The sequence below is a fragment of the Cyrtonyx montezumae genome, unplaced genomic scaffold (assembly GCF_038088225.1).
Source record: "Cyrtonyx montezumae isolate F1298 unplaced genomic scaffold, pur_monq_1.0 scaffold_9, whole genome shotgun sequence".
NCBI lineage: Eukaryota > Metazoa > Chordata > Aves > Galliformes > Odontophoridae > Cyrtonyx > Cyrtonyx montezumae.
In genome coordinates, this window is record NW_027072100.1 from 5,965,083 (window position 1) to 5,985,580 (window position 20,498).

Consider the following 20,498-nt stretch of genomic DNA (forward strand, 5'->3'; position numbering starts at 1 on the left):
GTGTGGGGGGCTGGCTGGTGCGAGGCTGCTGGTGTGCCCAGGGGTGCTGCGGGTGCACTCGGTGCCCTTTTCAGGTCAGGGCGCCGTCCGAGCGCTCTCCTGCCACCAGCAATGCTCTGTGTGAAAGCATCTTGCAGCGGGTGACTTCCCACTGTAACGGGAAAGGAAATCAGTGTGCTGAATTTGCCCCTTTACCCTTTTTTTTTTTTTCCCTATGAAAATGGTGCGATTTACAATTAAAAGGAGGTACTTACTGAACAACACCCCTGTATGCCCACAGGTTCCTCCCCCTCGGAGCTCTGAGCTGTGAGGGGGCTCCAGTGCTGCTCTTTCACCAAAACGAAGTGGACAGCCTTTCCCAGCAGAGCATGCCGGGTGGCTGTCGTGGGAGAGGTGAGGTTATTCCTGAAAGGAGAAAGGTGCTGAGACCCGAGTGACTTCAGTGCGTTTGGGTACTGGGCTCCAAACGACGCGGCAGCCAGCCTTCCAGCAAGGGTAGAGCACCGAGGGGCAATAGAGCTGCTGTTCTTGTGTGTGAGGCTTAGAGGCCAGGACAGTTTGCACCACTTCTTCCCAAAGCTGTGACAGAGAGTGACCTTTGGAAGGAGATGTTGCCACTGTGATCTGCTCTGATCCTTAGCAGTGCGAGCTTAGAAAGTCGGCACAGATGAAGTTACGGTTTAGTGTGAGGCTGAGTGCTTGGACGTGTTTCTTCCTTCTTTTAAGAGCAATACGTGTTTTGTATCTATTTTTAAGTTAATCGGAAACGTTATTTATAGTCGGTTGTGCACCTCTGTGTGTTCTGAGGTCTCACAGCGCAGGACTGGGTGGGGAAACCTGAGGGACTGGAAAGAATGTGGAAATGATGGTCAAGGAAAAAAACAAATGGCCATCTGCTCCGAAGGTCAGTCTGAAAGGATTTCAGAGGCAGGTGGCAGACAGGCAGGAGTTTACACTGACAGGAGACCCAGGGCAAAACCTGCCTAATTGATGTACTCTTAATTACGATAGAAGAGAGTGAGAATAATTCAGTACTTTTCTTTGTGAACCAAGTTTATTTTTTAACCTTATTCAGCTCAGGAACGTTGCCACAGTAGCAAGTACACGGTGTTAACTGTGGGAGAAGTGAATGTGATCCCTTCCTAAAAGCCACGTGGCTGTACCAGTCCTGAGAAAGCTGTGCAGCACCATCTACACTACCACAGAGCATAGTTTAGCAGCAATTTGCTTCTTTTTTAATTTTTTTTTCTTTTCTGAAATATAAATGTATTGCAAGCCCCAGGCTCTGCTGCCTTTGGCATTTTATCCTTGTTCATCTTCTCAGTACGTCAGCTGCTTTTATTAGCTACCATGACAATTTCCGTTGAGAGACCTGAGGGGCTTTTATTTATCCCTAAGCACAAAGAAGGGTCTTTTTTCAGCAGTGTTCAGATTACCCCCCAGCTCTTGCCCCAGTTTTTTATGCATGTGATGTGCACACAGTGCTTTCCTCCTATTAACATTCTGAGAACAGTAGGTAGATTTGCTTTTATGTGACGTACAAATATATCCGTATTGCACTGAGATACGGATGTGTATACATAGGTATCTAGCCCCTTAGGGATTTCGTTTTCTTAGATGCAAAATAACAGATTTACCTCAATTTGCATGCTTTCAAAACTGAATAGGATATTGTGTTATACTTTTCAGGTCTTACGAAGATGCAGATATGTTTCACTCTTCACACAAAAAATACCTTCATCACAGATTTTTCAAGCTGTGTACTACAATCCGTGTACTGCTGTCCGGAGTTTCCTGTCGGTTGTTCTGCTGGATTACGTGCAATAATAAACAGTTATCTGCTCACTGTATCTTGTGCTGTCGGTGATGGCAGGAGCTGGGCCCTGTGAGAGCACAGGGCTGCCCTGCTGTCTGTGACATGTGCACAGCACTGGTGGTGCTGAGCCCCCCCCGGACCAGCAGCAAGGGGAGAAAACACAATGTCACCAACAGAGCCTGGTTTGCAGTCTGTGTGCTAGCTGCGGGGTCTCCCTTCCATACGGTGTTTCCCCAGGTCCTCCCAACTCCTTTCCTGGCTTCAGAAAGTGCTGAAACTGGACACTGCAGCACTAAAGGTGCTTTCTTCCCTGTTTTTCCCACAAATGAAGTACCACAATCTGTTACTAGGTCCCACTGCTGTCCAAGAGGGTGACAGCCCCATCTGCCTTTTCCTCCCTGAATCCTCCCTCCCAAGCTATTCAGCTCTCATTTCTTCTCTTGAACTGTGCAGGGAACCAGTTGCAGACTGCGATGTTGTGCTGCTATTAACCCTCATCCCAAACACAGCGGTGCTCTGGGAGCTGTGTGTCAGCACCAAGCACCTGGGCTGTGTCTGTGCAGCAAGCAGAGCCTGCCATCCCCCAGGGCCATGCTTCGGTGCTTGGGGAGGGTAATTCTTCCTATCCTGCTGCCTTCAGTTCCCCTGCACTGATTTAAATGCTTGTGGATGTGGTCAGGACACAGATGGGTGAATGGAGCAGCGTTGCACCCGTGGGTGCACAGAGAGGAGGCAGTCACAGGAGGGCCCTGGGGCCCTGTGCAGCATCAGCCCCATTAGCACATAAATGGGTGGATGCCAGTGCCTGTCAGCAATCTGCCCTGCTGGTGCAAAAACTCTTGATCCTAGGCATTGCTGAAGTCATGGCCCATTGCATCCACATTAGCCCCCAGATTTTGTAGCAAATGGGAAAGCCAGCCATGGGCGACAGGGAAGCGGTAGAGAGGGGAAGAGAGATTTAGGGGGAGGATGGGAGAACAGGGTCCAGTGCCAGGCAGAGCCACCAGGGCCAGAGGAATGCAGAATAGCTGAAACCTTCAATCCCTTTTCTATTTCTGGAGTGTCTCACATGAGCAAAGCTGGACTGCGCAGAGGGGCTGGCAAGATGCAGGCTGAGCAATAGGGGCTCCCTCCTGCTTCTGTGAGTTGCAAGGGGCCTCATGATGAAAGAACTTTGCTCTGGTAAGGACTTAAGGAGATGAGTTTGGTGGAATGACGGCTTTGCTTTCCCCTGGGCTTTCTTTGCTTTCTGATACCAGAGGAGCCAGCAGCATCTCATTCACCCAGCCATGAGGAGGAGGGAGGGGGCAGCAGGGTAACCAGAGCCCTTTGCACCTCATAAATCTCAGGCTGATGAATGGAACAGGTCTTTGGCCATGTGTGGAGGCAGCAGGGAGGTGGGTCTCCTGCTGGAGCGATGATGTATTGCTTCAAAAATATTAGTAACAGGAGGACAAGCATGCCCCCTCCCCAGTGTGGAGGGAATAGTGCTTGGGGCCTTACCTCAGGGGCTGCCACTTTTGGGGTAACATCCACTGCACTGCTCCCAGCTGAGGGAGAGGAGAGAGGAGCCTGACATGTGAGAGCAGGGACAGGGGCACTGAATCTGTCACCGAAGGGCAGCGCTGGTGGGAGGTGGGAGGGAAGGTGCAATCTGAGCCCCGCTGTCCTTTGAGAGTGACCTGTCCAGCCTGGAGATGGCACAGCCGTGCTCCGCTGTCTGTGCAGGGAGCAAGAGCATCTCCTCCTGGCCTTCAGCCGTGTGAGGAGGGCTGGGGTGGGGCTCCAGCTTCCGTCCATCAAAGCCCACTGGGAGCCATCAGCTGGAGCCTCTAGCATCAGAGATATTTCTTGTCATTCCTTACTGCTGTGGATTTATTTCCCAGCAGTGTTCAGCCACCTATCCCCTCCAGCAGCTTCTCCTTGGCAAGCTGAACTCTGTTCATCTAAAACACAAAATGCCGTTCCCCCTAAAACACTCTCAAACTCTCCCAACATGTCAGTGGATGTGCTGGGAAAAGGATCGGGAGCTCTTTGTTCATCTGCAGAGTTTAACGCTCTGCTGCATTTATGAGAGGTCTCATGGTGCTGGAGGAATTTATCTGCCAATTACTTCTCAAGAAATAGCAAAGGGTCACGCAGTACATGGGCAGACAAGGGCAGAAAGGGGAAAAGAGAAGTGGGTTTTACTTGGATCTTAAGTACCCTGAACAAAAATTTCAGAGCCATCAATTAACTGTTGGCCTGGGGCTGCTGTTTAACTAAGGGAGCAGTGCCCGTCTCTCTGGGGTTGGAAAAATTGCTAAGAGGAACAGCAAAGTCTGGAAGTGTGATCAGGAGACAGAAACGAGTTTGTGGAGATGTTTCAGTGCTGGGCTGTGCTGGCAGAGGTCTGGGCTGCCAGCACCCCGTGCAGAGCAGTGCCCTGGCACAGCTCACAGGGGCTCTGCAGCTCGGGCATTAATTCTCTCCCCATGCGGCTGCAGGGCAAGGCTGGCTTTCCTGCTGCCCTGCACAGAGCACACATCCCCAGCCTGCTTTCTCCTCTCTGCCCCCACCGTGCTTGCAGACCACTAGCAATTTACAGCACTAAGGGGAAAAGACCATTAGCAGCAAATTGCTCACTTCTGATTTCTTGTGCTACGCTCTTCTTGCGCTGCAGCAATAGGGATTTCCCTTCTCTTCATGAAGCAACTCTGAAATTTCCATGCAGAACTTCCTTAAGAATAATGAGGAACTTCACTCCTGAAGACCCAATATTCAGAAATAAATAACCAAACTAATATGATATGAATCCTACAGTTCCAAGTAAACACTGTTTCCCAAATAAAAACCAGTGTTCTCTTTCCTCATCCCACAGTTATTTGGGGCCAAAATAGATGATTTAATCATTCACAATGTAATACACACGCAAAGCCACCCTACACCAAAACAAAACAGACCCTCAGCACTTCCCAGCATGATGTGAGGCCTGTTTGCCCAGGGCTCTTATTTTCCACAGACATAAAATGGTTTCTTAAATCTGTGTCCGCTTCAGAATGTCACAGAGACCTTTTCCAAAGCAGAGGTAATGGTGTGATGAAACACTCTGGTTTGCCATGAAGCAGTGGTGGATGCTGAGGCTGAGCTGGCTGCTCAGAGAACCATGTGCAGACACTCCAGGGTTGCTGGTGCTGCCTGTTGTTCTATTTGGCAGGAGCCTCGGATCGGCCTCGTGTGTAATCTCTTACATTTTACTCCCAGTCTTGTGGGAGTCTCTTGTGAGTCTGGGGCAAGTGTCCTTGGGCTGGATGGCACAGCATTGTTTCCAGCAGCACAGGGTGAGGTTTGTGACACCCAGCTTCAGCCATGTGTAATGCACGAGTCGCCATTGGAGCGGCAGGATGGTCCCTTTGGTGTTGGTGGAGAGAAATAACCCAGCAGAGGAGCATGTTCATCTCTTTTTGTGTCCTACTAACTCCAACAGGCACCCAGAGGAGCAGCTCATGGAGGATGTCTCCTGCATTTGGGTAGGGGAAGCTCACCCTCTGGCTGCAGATTTTCCTTGAGTGCCCTTCTCTTCCTGCATTTCCTTCCCATACTCTGGCCTGACTCAACAAGCAGCTGCACTTGCACGTAACAGGGAATGGCGTTGCACTGCTATATTTAACTACAGATTCTTCAAAGATACTGAACATTGACCTGTGCCTAACGCTTCAACACACAAGAATAAATTAGCATTGAGGAAAAGCAAATTAATTTGCCTCTAAGAATCTGCTCTGTTAAATGCCCTGGAGAGGTATTAACTTAAGCTTGCCGCAATGCCCAAGCAATTTCTGTTGGCACTTTCCCAGCATGGTGCACACAGCCACATAGCTCCCGCTGCCTGCGTTGTGTCAGGGTCCTGGTGTCTGCATGGCAGCTCTGCTTCTCCTCTCAGGTGCAGGGGGACTGTTCAGGTCATTGTGGTGTGTGCCGTGCTCGCAGCCACCCTGAGAGCCGTCCTTCACTCTGCTATAGAGCACCGGGACGCTGCATGGTGCGGGCACCTCCGTGCTCTTCCGTCTGCACCTGCAGAGCTTCCTGAAGGCAGCTCTGAATCTCTGTGACATCAGGCTGTAGATGATGGGGTTGATGGCACTGTTCAGGTAGATGCACATCCGGCAGAAGAGGAGGAACCAGATGTTGAGGTACGGGGGGTCCACGAAGGAGTTCACCACCACCAGCGTGCGGTAGGGCAGCCACAGAAGGGCAAAGAGAACCACCACAACAGCCAGCATCTTGGTCACCTGGTGAGTGGGGAGACGGGAAATAGGAGTCAGGTGATGCTAAAGCTCCAGCAGAGCCTTCCCACCTGGAAGAACTGCAGACAGGTAATTCATAATATCACTCATATCTCTTTCAAACAGACTCACAAGCCATGGGACTGTCTACTCCTCCCTGAATCCATTTTGTTCACAATGCATAAGGAAAGTCTTTAACTGATAGATTTTACCTACCATTCAAGGGCTACTATTCGAAGCATTGGCACAAGCTGCCCAGGGGGGTGGGGGAGTCACTGCCCCTGAAGGTGTTCAAGAAACGTGGAGATGTGGCACTGAGAGACATGGTCAGGGAGCATAGTGGGGTGGGTTGAGGTTGGACTTGGTGATCTTAGTGGTCTTTCCAACCTTCATGATTCTATGGTCCTTCAAGACCAGCAGCCATCAGCCTGGAAATGAGTTGGAAATAATCATGGGAATGTCTGTGGTGGGGAAAAAAGGTGTGAAAATAGTGATAAATCAATGAGGAAATGAAGCTGTGCAGAGTTTGGGGGGTGCTAGGGATAAATCTCACCTGCCTGGGGCATACTGGTTTGCTGTGCCCTCCCAGGGAGGGGCTCCTGGTACAGCACTGAGAGTAGATGAGGCTGCCCAGAGTCCTATACAAATTCCTGACTTTGCTGATATGGGATTTGCTCAGCTCATCAGCATGGGTTAACTTATTTTACAGAACAGTGGGGAAGCACTACATCAATGCATTAGGAACGAGAAGAAATTGAGAATTCAGAACTGAGCAGTAATTGCCCTTGGCTTGACTCAGATTGCTGAAGAAAATGTTTTTTTTTCCCTACTGAAACTCCAGTGATCTTAATAACTCCAACAGCTATTTTTGGTGGGTGGCAATCGTCTTCCAGCAAACGCTTACAGAATACGTGCGTCCCCGAGGAGGAAAGTATGAGTAAACACCAATGCCGCACGCATATTGAGGCAGTGGTGTTTCAAATGTCAAAAAGGGGTTGTGCAATGACTCCAGCTCTCTATAAGGAAATGAGCCCTTGGATTGCACTCAGTCTTTCTGCTTTTCTTGGAGTGTTTTGGTTTCTTTTGCTTTTTTTTTTTTTAGCTTAGTTACAAACAGTTGCCTTTCTGTAATGCTTGGAGTAGAAATTGTGTGTGATGGCAACAAAACTTTCCCTACAAGAGAGGAGCTGTTGTCAAGCTGAGGCCAAAATAGTGGTGCCTTGCTGCATGGGGATGTGAGGATGCTTCCCAGAAGGAGATCTCACAGCAGTACCATCAGCGTTCGGGCTTCTGCTTGGACTGCACTGTGCTCACTGCCTTTGGGGAAGATAGGAGTTGGTACAAGGTGTGCCAGTGAAAGCTGGCCTCAACTTATGGGTTGGTTTGTCGTATTTGTATCTGAGGTTTATATCCAGAGAGTCTGAATGAAGTTGGTTTGAACAAAAATGAACTCTACAGCAAAATGCAAGCAGCTCCTCAGGTTAAGTGATCCTAAGAGCAATAATCCCCCTACACTGAGCAGTTTAGTGCTCCTCTTGGGAGACAAGGGCAGGCTCTGCCCTTTGCCCGTGCCATGCAGGGAGAGTTTCTTTTGAGAATGAGACAGCTCAGACTTTTTGGCTGCTGTCACTCTGCTCGTTCAGAAACCTGAGAGAAGTGCAAAGAGTATGCTGAGCTATGCACTGCAGTGACAAAGTCCGAGGGAGCACATCCTCAGGCTGAGAAGTGAGTTGTTTGCTCTCCTTCCTGTGTCTGAACACAACGTAGTACTGCACAGAGCAGGTCATCCTGCTGCCTTTCAGCCCTTGTGTCTCTCCAATGCCTTCAGTGCTCACCGAGGATGCTGCACACGCACTGCATGGTTGTTAGGAATCCCTCTGGTGGTCCAGAGCACGGAGATGTCTGCAGCTCAGCCCGTGCTTTGTTCCTACAGGGGATGGACACCCCACCCCCAGCCCTGGCCTCCAGTTCCTCCTCCTCACGGTTTGGATCATTTCCTATTAGAGCCGTTTCCGAGCTGTGTCCTCACTTTGGATGCTCAGGACAGGGCTCTTCAGCTCCTGGTGACATTTTCAAGGGCTGTCAGCACTTCTCCACAGTGTGACAGACAGGTGTCATCACCCGGCACGTCGCCTCTTCCCTCCCACTGCAGCCATGGGTGCAACCTGTGCGGGGGAGCTGCTGGGGCAGGGAGGTTGGACTCGATGATCTCTGGAGGTTCCTTCCAAGCCCTACAACTCCGTGGTTCTGTGTGATTCTGTGACACTGGCCATGGATATTAGAAGTGTGCTCTGAGCTGGGCGTAAGTTCAACACCTCTCCAAATCTTCCAAAATCCAGTGAATCAGAAGCAAATTGCTCCCAAATGTTATGACAGTTATGTATGAACAGCCCTTATCTCGGTCTGCAAGGCAGGAGAGGGGGGATCAAACAGATTTACAGTGTGGCTGTGACAGAGCTTTTCCTCCTGGACAAGCAGCTGACTCATGGCAGCTTCAGAGGCTTCAGCTGAGCTTTTGTTTGGGTAATCTGTTGATAGTGCCACAAATCATTACATAGCTCCCTATACAGTGAGAATATTGATTATGATATCATTAAACACAATGACACCTTTGCTCCTGTGACCCCAGGGGAGGTTTTACTTGCTGGAATACTGCAGGAAGTAATGGAGGTCTCAAGAAAACTGCCAGAGAAAAGAGCACAGGACACTTCCAGGGGTTGGAATGCCATCATCCAGCCTATAAATTCATAAAGAAATAGGCACTCCTGAGATGCTTGCCCACCTTATGTGACCCTGAATCATTTTCCCTGGGCAGTGTAAGATCCTGTGCAAGTCAATCAACAAGAAGGAGAAATGAGGACCTTAAGAGGGGCTGAAACCTACTGCAAGCTGCCTGGAAATGAAGTCCTGCTTGCTCAAAGGCAGCAGGACTGGTGATTTTGGAGGCTTCAATCGATTTCCAGGCTTCAGCCCTTAGCTTTTATACAGACCACGTCTCAGAACTTGGAACATGAATGAGAAAGTCTTCATGCAAGATCCTATGTCCAGACACTGACACATCCCAGAAACCAGCAGGCAGTCAGTAGTAATTATCCACCCAAACCCCTGTGCTTCAGCCACTCCCAGTGATGCAGGCAGCTCTGCAGAGCTCAGTCAAGGCAGAGGGAGCTCATTTTCCAGCAAACTGACCCTTCTGACTCCCCCCCAAGGAAAACAACAAGCTATTGGAGCACTCCCCCCACCCAAAGCACCAATCCCCTGTGCACAGTGCCTGCAGCCCACCGATGTCCCATACCTGCTTGCGGGAGCTCGGGGCCCCCTTGCTGCCCCGGCAGGATTGCTGGAGGGAGCCACCACGATGTGCTGAGCCCAGGGCATGCTGCGGGGTGGCAGGCAGGGGGCTCATGAATAGAACGCGGGCAATGAGGCCGTAGAGGACGGCTGCAAGTCCCAGTGGGATGACGTAGAAGACAGCAAAATCCAAGAAGTAAATGGGCATGTAAAGGCTTCTGGAGACGCGGTAGCCGCAGCTGACCTGTTCCCCATCCGAGAACGTGACCTGGGATGTGTCCACCAAGAAGAACCACATGAGGCAATAGAGGGAGGTGAAGAGCCACAGTGATGAGATGATGCGCTTGGCGCGGGCCACGGTGCACAGGAGCTGCGCCCTGATGGCATGGCAGATTGCGATGTAGCGCTCCACTGTGAAGGCGGTGATGGACCAGGCAGAGGTGTTGATGCCCAGGTACTGCAGGTAGGTGATGCAGAGGCAGCCGGCGTAGCCGTACACCCAGGAAGCCACCACTTCGGAGATGTTGGGCAGCCCAGCCACCAGCAGCACCAGCAGGTCGGCCACAGCCAGGCTCACCAGGTAGCAGTTGGTGGGGGTCACTATGTGCTTGGTGTGCAGCACCACCAGCACCACCATGGTGTTGCCCGTGATGCCCACCCCACAGACGAGCAGCACCAGCAGGATGGTGACCACCTGGAGCTCCAGGGGCTGTCGGGGCATCCTGCCCAGTGTTTGGTTGCCCAGCAAGGGTCCTGGGCTGGCTGAACTGTTCTCCATGGGTGCTGCACGGATCCTGAAAGCACTGGTGAGCTCCCCTCCTTCCCAACCAGTTCCCCCTCCCCTTTCTTCTCCACCCACTTCTCCTGCAAGCACCATCCCCATCTTGCTGAGCCACTGCTAGGAGGGGTGGGAAGCATCTTGAAAACCCCAACCCCTGCAACCTCCCTCCCAGCCCTGTGGACCCCCAGAATGGCCCGGACCTCCTCATGCGTCTGCTCCCCACTTACACTTGCTGGGTCCTAATGCACTGCAGAGCCAAGGAGACGAGGAGAAGGAATGGAGGGAGGTGGAGGAAGGAGCCCAGCTGGGGTCCCATCTTCCTTTCTCATCTCAGGAGGATGGGACCAGGCTGATGCCTTTCCCATTTCCCTTGGGCTGGAGCAGAGCAGCACTTTCCCTGGGGGTCTTAAACCTCCTCCCTTCAGCTGTCCCACAGCCACTCCATCCCAAGGAAGCACAGTGGTGTCACTCCACTGGGGAAAGTCTTACCCACCCCGTGCTGAGAGCTCTGCTGGCCAGGCCGGGCTGTCTGTATCTATCCCAGGCTGTGAGATGTGCTTCACCCTGGGCAGGTTAATGCAGCAGCATCCTGATTCTCCTGTCAGCTCCGTGCTTGCTCCTGATGTCTCCGCAGCCCCTCAGAAAATGTATTTTCAGATGGAAAGAGCAACTGCAAAGATAGAGTGCTCATCATACCTAACCTGTGGAATGGAGGAAAGGGCAAGGAGAAAAGCTCACTTTTCAATTAGATTACATTCCAATTAGAAGCAGAGCCATGCAATTAATCCCAGGCACAGACATCTGTCTCAAAAATGTGAATGATTTCTGATGCTGAGAGATTCTAGTCTGGGGCTTTTCAAAGGCACATTTCCAAGCCTGGGTAGTACAGTCCCAGTGCAGATAAAAAACTGCCTGCCCAGCCCCATACTCTTCTCCCTATGTAGCAGACTGTCCCCAGGCTCTGCTTTGGTGTGACAAATAAGATTTCCCCTTTTTCTCTGGATATACCCCCAGTTGGGTTTACAGAATGCTGTCACTGTAGTTCTTCACTCCTTTCTGTGACATTTTGTTCAGCTTTGGCTAAGTTATGGAAGACAAGTCCCCTTTCCTTCCCTTCCCTTTTCTTCCTTTTGGGCTCACTGCATCCTGCCCCACAGCTTTGCTCTCTGGATCAGTCCTGGGCTGGGGATGTGGTGGCAGGTGCTGTTCTCCTCTGTTGGGAACCCAGCATGGCTGCCCTGACTGCAGCATCCTGGTTGCTCTATGCATTTTAGCAGAGCTACAACACATTACCCCTCTCTGAAGTTGCCCCCTGATCCAACTGTGGCTTCCATCCACCTTGGCCTTTCTTCAGTTTGGATCTCACATTTTTCCTTTGGCTGCTGTGGGCTCATTTGGTCCTACACACAGAGAGACCTTTGAGATTTAGTACGTTTTATAGACACTGCTGAAAAAAAAATGATCCTTTGAGCCATCTTTGTGAAAAAACACCTCTCCATTCTCTGGTGCTTCACAGTCTGTATATCTTAAACCCATAAAAGTTGTACTATTAGAGCTGGGGCACTGAGTTTGCACCAGCACTCAGCACTGGTGAAAGTAGAGAAGATGCAGCACAGAACTGTCACAGATGGGAGGCTTTGGGGCTGGATTATGGAATTTTAGACTGCAGAGATCTTCAAACCCAAACTGTGACCTGAAACCCAACCCATGGCCCCAGACCCAACCTATGACCCCACATCCAACTCATGGCCCCAGTCCCAACTCATGGCCATAAACCCAAACCTCTGCAGCAGTGTTACTGAGTACAAAGCTGACCCCAACTCTGTGGCATTGTGATCACATGGCAGCAGTGTTTCCCTAGATGATAAAGTGGAGTTAGTTTTACCCCCATTCCCGTCTGCAGGACTGTGGGGCCTCCTGTGCTGCTCTTCCCCTCACCTGCTGGCACAGAGCTGCCTGCTGGCTTTTAAGTAACTTTCTTTCTGGTTTACACAGTCTTTTCCTAAGACATCTGCTGCAAGATCCCAATTTCTGCAGCAGGGAGCTGCTGATGGGGAATTGCCCACAGGGTGGTGCAGGCAGCAGGGAGCAGGTTCCAGGAGTCTGTCTATTCTCTACTTTGCCTCTATGAAGAATAACAAGGATAGAATTTATATGAGAATAACAGACAATGCTTCCCCTGCTGTCCAAACACAACAGGTTTTTGATTGATGCAAGAGGCAGCTTTCAGCCTTCAAACCTGGTCCAGTCCTATTCCTGTGCTTATCTGCCCTTCTCATCTCCCATTGCATCTCTCATCATATTCCAGGTTTGACTTTTTGCTGACTACTTAGAAATTTTTTTCAAAATCTCTGTGGGAAATGAATGGTTTCTCTTGTTCCATGGACACAGAAGCATATCTCGCCACCTATCCCAACTGGGAGGAGTTGAAGATTGGAGCAGCCTGCAACTAGAAAACATATGCAGATGTCATACTTTTTCCACTCTCCATTTGCACATTGGAATCACCTCTGGCTGTGACTTCATTCCCTCTGCTGATTATCTACAAAGAGACTTGCGGAGAGTGGGGGCAACATCTGGGCCATCCTGGCTGTGAGCACTCTTCTGGTGTGACCAGCACTGCTTCTTCCTCCCTTCCTTCTGTGGGCTGAAGGCTCGTTATGGAGCACTAATATGGAAATTCACAGTTGTGAAATGCGAAGCACTGAGTCAGAGTGAAATATCACAACACCTTCAGTTCAAAAGAATCAAAATGAGGAAAACTGCAGTGCACTGTGAATCACTTGAGGAATTTCTGCAGCTGTCTCACACCTTCAGCTCATTTCAGTACATTTTTATTCCTCCTTGGGAAAAAAAAATTGATCCCTAAAGGATCTTGCCCTAAAGAACGGGATTCTGAAAGTTTCCAGTTCACAACGCATGTGACTGTTACTCACAGATAGCTGCTGGTGTCACTGCAGAAGTGATGGGTGCTTTGCCTGGGTGTTGGACAAAGGTCTTGGTAGTTGAGGACCAGTCCGTGCAGAGTGGGAGTGGGAGCAGAGTCAGAACACTGGGCTTGTCCCTGGGCCCAGGCTTTCCCCGGACAGTGCAGGAGGAGGAGAAGATTGGGAACCCCATCTCTCTGTAGGGCTTGGAGTGCTACTGCCATGTGACGAGCAGCTTCCATGACACTGGGGACAGTTCTGCCCCTACTACTTGAGCTCGGTGCAGCATGGCAAGCCAAGCACCATGCTGTGGAATAGCTTTCATTCGCCTTTATGATTATTCATATTCCCTTATCTAAACCTTGGGGAATGTAATAATTACTTCTTCATTTCAATTACTGTGCTTCAGATTGGATAACAGCAATAAAAACAGAGTTTGATTAAAAATCAGGAAATATTTCTGGTGGGAGGTGGTTGGTTGGTTCTGCGCTCTGGTGAACGTGGAATGATGGCTCTGAGTGAAATCTTTCCCAGCACACTGCCTTGCTGAACAGTTTACATTTGCTCCTCAGCATATTAAGGCCATTCAGCTCCTGGACAGCCAGCCATAAGCAGGATCGTAGCATGTATTTTACTTACACTTGCACTTGTACAAGGTGAAAAATCCACCAAAATTCACCGCAAAACCTCAGGGGTAACCAGGGACTTCAAAGCACACCCTGTCCCATGCCCCAGGCCCTCCCAACCCCCTGGTGCAACTGGGCTAGTGGAGGAAAGAGCAATCCATGGGCCTTTCTCTTGTGTAATTAACACCTTTATTTAGGTGAATGTGTCCTAGTCTGGCATCAGCAATGATTTGGGCTGGCATTGGCATCGACCAGTGATAGGCGAGTTGAAAATGCCTGCCCTTCCTCAAGGTAGTTAAGGCTCTCCTCCACCTGCAGCACTTGATGATAGATAATGGGTATCATTGTGAATTTTTCCATCCTACATTAAATAAAAACCCTTCTGACACCAATACAATCACACTTCATGGCTCTTCATGGTGTAACGTCACATTTATTGCTTCCTCCCTAATGAATCAACCCCAGCATTGCCACAACAGAACTCACTGTTCACCTACTCTCCAACATTCCTCCAAAGTCCAAACTCTTCCCTGCATTCATCGCTGAAACCATGGAAACTGGTGTCATGCATACAAAAAAAAAAACCCATACACATTCTCTTTTCAGTCCCTGAAGATTCATCTGCAAAATGGCAATGGCAGCACACTGCTTTGGGCACAGGTTTATGACAGCTACAATGCTGGAGGCATAGGCAGAATGGCAGTAACTGACACTGATCGTTATCCTTTCAAGCTGATGCAATTACCTTAATCAAGGTTTCTTTGATGCTGAACTTCGGTGTTTAAAAGTGCAAACTTTCCAGAATCAATCTTTAATAGTTAAAATCCAGGGGGAGCTGAAGGAAACTGGAGAAGAGAGAACCACTCTGGACTGAGGTTAGTTTGTCCTCGCGAAGAGGAATTTTCAGGTTGAAAATTGATGTCTCAGGAGCTCCTCCCATGCTGTTCAAATGCCCTGGGACTGGGGCACTGCCAGTGTGAAGGATGCAGTGGGAACCTGTGGGTGGGACTCAGTCCCCTTAGTCCAGACCTGTGGTCTTTGCGCCAACTCCTCTGAACCTGGGGGATCAGGCCCAACACCATCCAGGCCATTGCATTCCCAAAATGCTACCAGCCAAAATTTTAACAGTTTCTTATAAAGAGCATTAAAAGATTGCTGTGCATCTCTTGTCAAACACATGAATCTTTCCAAGGAAAGCTGTTTTAGGGGTGTTCACTGGAAAGCTCTGTGCTGCCGGGATGGTTTGTGGCTGAAGGGTTTCCCTGCTCCCCTCACAGCTCATTAACCCCTGGCTCCAGGTAATTTTGGCTACTCGATTGGCAAACGGGAATCTTTTGCTTTCCCCAAACAGAACATCACAGAGTAGAAGTAGTTGCTGCAGAAACTTCACGACATGGCACAGGCTGCCCAGGGAGGTGATGTCCCTGGAGGTGTTCAAAAACAGTGGGGATGTGGCACTGAGGGATGTGGTCAGTGGGCATAGTGGAATGTCTTGGGGTTGAACTTGGTGATCTTAGAGGTCTTACCAAACCTTAGCAGTTCTGTAATTCTATGACAAAGCATCCTAGTTGCTGCAGAGAGAAACAGGTGCTTGTATTAATCACCTTAACAGCAAAGAAATAAGCGACCTGGGGAGATAAATACATCGGGGTTTTGTTAGATAGATGCTCAAAAAATAATCCAGATCTACTTTGTTTCAAGCTTCTCAGAAGCTGACAGAACTTTGTGCATCTGAAGCTGCCACTTAACTCTAATTTAATCTCTTTGAGGTGCATTATGCCAAATAATTACCTTAACGAAGACTCTAATGGGAGAAGAGAGTAATAGATGTGCTTTGAAGAAATGAAGCTGTGAAGTTGCTTTGTTTTTAAGCTGGCACTGGTTTAGCTCCCTCTCCTCCTCTCTCGGCCCTAACCAGATCCTGATCTGCCTCTTTCAGAAGTAATGCTCAGTGATGGATTTTTGCATATTAGTTACAATACCACCGTTTCTGAGTTTGAAGCAACCCAGCACATAACACTAGCTATTGCTTTAGCAAAGCTCAACCTTCCACATCCTGCCCCGTTCTGCTCCCTGCAGAGCGCTGGCTCCAATGTCAGGTTTCACTCTACCACTTCCATATCCTCCTGGATAATGGCCTGAGCTGACCTCCTCTTGGCTGCCCTCCTCCTCTTCTGTAGTCCTCCAGCTGCTCTATCTGTTATTCTGGAGAGCTCTGGTGAAGAGATTTCAGCAAGTCCTCACACACGGATTCCTACTCCCTGCCCTGCCCAGGAGGTGCTTCTCATGGTCATACGGTCTTGAATTTATTTCAGCAGGTTAAAACAACATTTTATTTATGCCAGAAATAATACATATTCCAAAGACAAATAATAACTCAACAATAATAAATTAATCAATACTCCAAGAAAAATGTGGAGGTGGCACTGAGTGACGGGGTCTGGAGCAGTCACAGGCATGGGCTGATGGTTGGACTGGACGATCTTGGTCTTTCCAACCTCAATGATTCTGTGATTCTAGAACTGATTTTTAATCATCTCATTTATTTATTTATCTAGTTATCTATTTATTTATTTATTTTTTGCTTGCTGCCTGGAGGGATCACTTCAGGGAGAAAGGAAGTGGTTGGATGAGATGAACTTACAGGTCTTTTGTTTCCAACATTAATGATTATATGAATCGATGAAGGGTGCACTTCCTCCAGCAGTGACAGGGGAGGTAAAGGAGCACTTCCTCCACCCAACTCCCACACACAGTTAGCCTTGCATAATGCTGCCAACACCCTCACAGTCATGGGAGCTATCTTGGGTTCCTTTTTCCACCATTCCTGAGTTAACCTCTGAAGTTCTAGACTGAATTAAGAAAAAGTAAATGTAGCTCTTTTTTTTTTCTCAGATTAGTGCACAATGTCACCTTTGGCCTTTTTCTCCCTTTATTTGGCAAACACTGTTCCCAGTCTCCAACTACTTCCCTGACTCCAGATAGTGAATTTCGTGATCCTTTTGCAGAAGCTTACACCCAGTTATTGCCACAAGGTTGTCATTCCCTGCATGTCCAAAATTGCCCTTTGTTTCTCAGCCACATAGTGTCTCCCTGTGCTGCTGGGACAGCTTGCTGTAGAGGTATTGTGCCCGCTCCTCCTCCTGGCTCTCAAAGAAGGACGCAGCAATTTTCCTGCACAGGCGGCGTGCGTAGGTTTCCAGAAACACAGTGGCGTAGATAATGCAGAAGAGCAGCCCCACAACCAGCAGCACAGAGGGGTTGGGGGGTGTTGGGGTGCTGATCCTGCACCGGGCAGAGCTGAAGGTCAGGGAGTGGTGGTAGCTCCTATTAACGTCCCTCACGGGAACTGGGATTTTCAAGATGTCTATTCCAGCCTGGAATAAAGACAGTAAGAGGTTAAATGAGGTGTGAGCCTGGAGGCATGAGCTCGCTGGTGCAGCTTGTTTGGATGCATTGAGATGAGGACATTGAAGCACAAATATGCTTCAGGCAGGTGGTGTGGGCACTGAGCTCCTGGCATGGTGGGATCCAGTCCAGGCACTGTCATTGCTGCTGCAGGATTCACAGTGAAACAGAGTACAGAGAGCAGCAGGGGCTGCATGTTTTAATAGTAAGGTTTGTTTCTATTCCCTTATTACTTCACTGTAAGCAGTTAACCGAGCTAGGAAGTGCACAGGATGGGGCTGGAGGAAGATGGCAAGGTGGAATAGGGAAGTTAAAAAGCAAAACAGGAATTAGAATTGTAGAATCACAGGAACATTAAGGTTGGAAAAGACCTCTGAGATCATCTAGTCAAACCATCCACCTACCACCAAAACTGTCCACATCTCTCAGTGCCATATCCCCATGGTTCTTGAACACCTCCAGAGATGTGGGCAGCCTGTGCCAATGCGTCACCTCTCTTTCTGAGAATAAATTTGTCCTAATTTCCAACCTGAACCTCCACTTCTGAAACTTAAAGCCGTCACTTCTCATTCTATTGCTGTTACCTGGGAGAAGAGGCTGACCCCCACTTCATATAACTCCTTTTCAGGGAGCTGTACACAGCAATATCTCCCTGAGCCTCCTCTTCTCCAGTTCCCTCAGCCGCTCCCCATAAGACCCCATTGTGCTCAGACCCCTCACAGCCCAACCTGTGCTGAGCACAGGGGACGATCACTCCCTGTGCTGCTGGCTGCACTATTTCTCATACACACCAGGATGCCATCGGCCTTCTTGGGCACCTGGGCACACTGCTGGGCTCATGTTCAGCCATGCATCAACCATCAGGTGCGTTTCTTCCACACAGCCTTCCAGCCACCCCACCCCAGCCTGTAGCAATGTGCGAGGTTGTTGTGACCAAACTGCAAGACCTGACACTTGATCTTATTGAACTTCATCCCATTGGCCTCAGCCCAGTGATCAGCCTGCCCAGGTCCCTCTGTAGGGCCTTCTCACCCTCAGGTGGATCAACACTTCCCCCCACCTCGGTGTCATCTGCACCTCATTACTGAGGGTACACTCAATTCCCTCATCCAAATCAGCAGTAAAGATACTAAACAGAGCTGGCTCCAAGAACACCACTCGTGACTGGTTGCCAGCTGGATTTAAAAGGATATTAAAATAGATAGAAACTGGGGAGCCTTGTGAAAGGAGACACTGAGCGACACAAAGGCAGCAGGCAGGGCTTTCCCCAAGGAGCTCCATCATCCCTCCTGCACACCGAGCAGCAGCACAGCCCAGGGCAGCACATTGGAGAAGCCAAGCCGTGACCTGAACAGCACTCACTTGGTATTTGATGCTGAGTGTGACGGGCACTGTGGAGAGCTGAGCCATCCTCCTCACCACCGTGTCTGCCACGCCAAAGATGAGGTGCTCCAAGGCTACCAGCAGCAGCACCAGCAGCAGGGCCACCGAGAAGCGCAGCACCTGCGCCAGGCACAGCGTCAGCTCCTCACGGGACAGCCTGAGGCCCGTGGGGTGGATGAGGTGTTGGGGTGAGCCCACCAGCAGGTGGGAGGCTCCTCTGTCCTCAGCCAAATGCTGCAGCTTCTTGGTGATGTAAACGTTGTCGAAGCGGAGGTTGGTGAGGTAATTCTTCAAGTACCAGGCGGACTCAAAGCAGAGGTAGAGCACGGAGAAGGCAGCGACCAGTTTGTTTCCCGCTCGCACACAATCTTTGACCAGCACCTCAACAGCCAAAAAATCCCTCCTGGCTTTCTCACCAGCGAGGTGCACCTGCTGGTTAATCAAGGAGCTGTTCTTCATCAGAGAAAACTGAAAATGTCCATCCATGGGCTTCAAGATAGCATAATTTTGGATTTCATCCCCCAGCTTCCGGGAAGCATTCTCCAGCAGAGCAGTGGAGTTCAAAAGGCTCTCGGAGGAATTCTTGGAGATGCACAGGATGACCTGCAGGAGTGTCTTGATGTTGCTGATGATGTTGGGGGTGATGTTAACCACCGCTATCATGATGCAGGTCGACAAGAGGAGCTTCCGGCCCTGCTTGGTGCCCAACGTCGGCATGGCGATGCTGAAGGCACAGCGCACAGGGTGCACCAAGAACAGGGCGAGGAGGAGGAGGAGGCTGAAGGTGACAGCCATCGCCACGGAGATGTGCCGGGGGTACTCCAGGGAGGCAAGGAGCCAGTTGTAGAAGAGGCCTCCGAGCAGCACGGTGATGCAGGAGCACTGCAGAAATAGGGCCCGCAGCTCCCAGCCGTCTGCTGGGACTGGTTTGGAGTATACAGACCATAGCTCTGCCACGATCCTGCGTGCCTTTGGGAACAGGGAGTCTTCATGAGAGGTGTAGCCATGCACCCTGTGCAAATAACAATCACTGATGTGTTAGTAAGGGAAACAGAGAAATGCACTAATTAAGGGAATTTGTAACGTCCCTCTCTGGTCTTGCTCTTTGCCTCTCTGCTGCCTGAGCTGCTGGCACCGGGGTCTTCCTGGAAACCATGCAGGCCAGGAGAGCTCAAGGCATTTGTTGAAATCGCTGTCTACAGCTCCCTGAAAGGAGGTTGTGGATGGAGGGGGCTCAGCCTCTCTCCCCAGTAGCAGCAACAGGACAAGAGGTGGTGGCTCTAAGTTGCATGAGGGGAGGCTCAAGTTGGAATTCAGGAAACATTTATTCTCTGAACAAGCAGTGCTGCACTGGCACAGGGTGTCCACAGAGGTGGGGGAGTCACCATTCCTGGAGGTCTTCAAGAACCATGGAGTAGTGGTACTGATGGACATGGTGGGGCAGTTGGGTTTGGTCTTGGGGATCTGAGGTCTTTTCCAACCTTAATGATTGAATGTTTCTATGATAGGTCAAATACCAGCTATAAGCAACTGCTGCTCTTGTAATATCAGTAGAGGAAAGCATTATATTACTCTGTAAAAATCACAATGTCATTCAGAGTAGGATGAACTCCTTAGCTGTGTGTAAGAGTAGGTTTGGTGGTTTCTTACAGGAGGGAGAAGGGAAGTAAGGACTCCCATCTGCTCTGGAAACTGTTAGTTGGCTCAGTAATTAAGGTGATTAATGCATCAGAGGAGCTGAAGCAGGAGTTTCTGCCTCCCTGCTTCTTAACAGAAGACCAAAATAATCAGCAAACCTATGGGTGACAAGTACAGAACTGACCAGAGAAAACAGTTTCACACAGATGCTCCAGTGCCAGAGGAAATCTCCAAGGTTAAGAATTTGGCTACTGCAGGCAGGATGAAATGTCCCAGGGAGCTATTTAAATGCCTAATGGAAACAAATGTTTGGGAAGAAATACTATTTCTCAGGCCCCTCACACCACAGGAATGACTCTCCAGAGA

At 49.8% G+C, this 20,498-nt stretch overlaps 2 protein-coding genes across 2 annotated transcripts; both read right to left on the reverse strand.

The window, feature by feature from the left end:
- Positions 1-5,691: 5,691 nt before the first annotated feature.
- LOC136060064 (thyrotropin-releasing hormone receptor-like) lies at positions 5,692-10,147 on the reverse strand. The gene is made up of 2 exons (XM_065754337.1): positions 9,374-10,147; positions 5,692-6,084 (listed from the first exon to the last, which is right to left on the reverse strand). Exons 1-2 carry the CDS (start codon positions 10,145-10,147, stop codon positions 5,692-5,694), a joined length of 1,167 nt encoding a protein of 388 aa, XP_065610409.1.
- Positions 10,148-16,034: 5,887 nt separating this feature from the next.
- Positions 16,035-19,905, reverse strand: OCSTAMP (osteoclast stimulatory transmembrane protein). The gene is made up of 3 exons (XM_065754493.1): positions 19,880-19,905; positions 18,474-19,506; positions 16,035-17,080 (listed from the first exon to the last, which is right to left on the reverse strand). The coding sequence occupies exons 1-3, from the start codon at positions 19,903-19,905 to the stop codon at positions 16,778-16,780; spliced, it is 1,362 nt and encodes a 453-aa protein (XP_065610565.1). The 3' UTR covers positions 16,035-16,777.
- Positions 19,906-20,498: the final 593 nt, after the last annotated feature.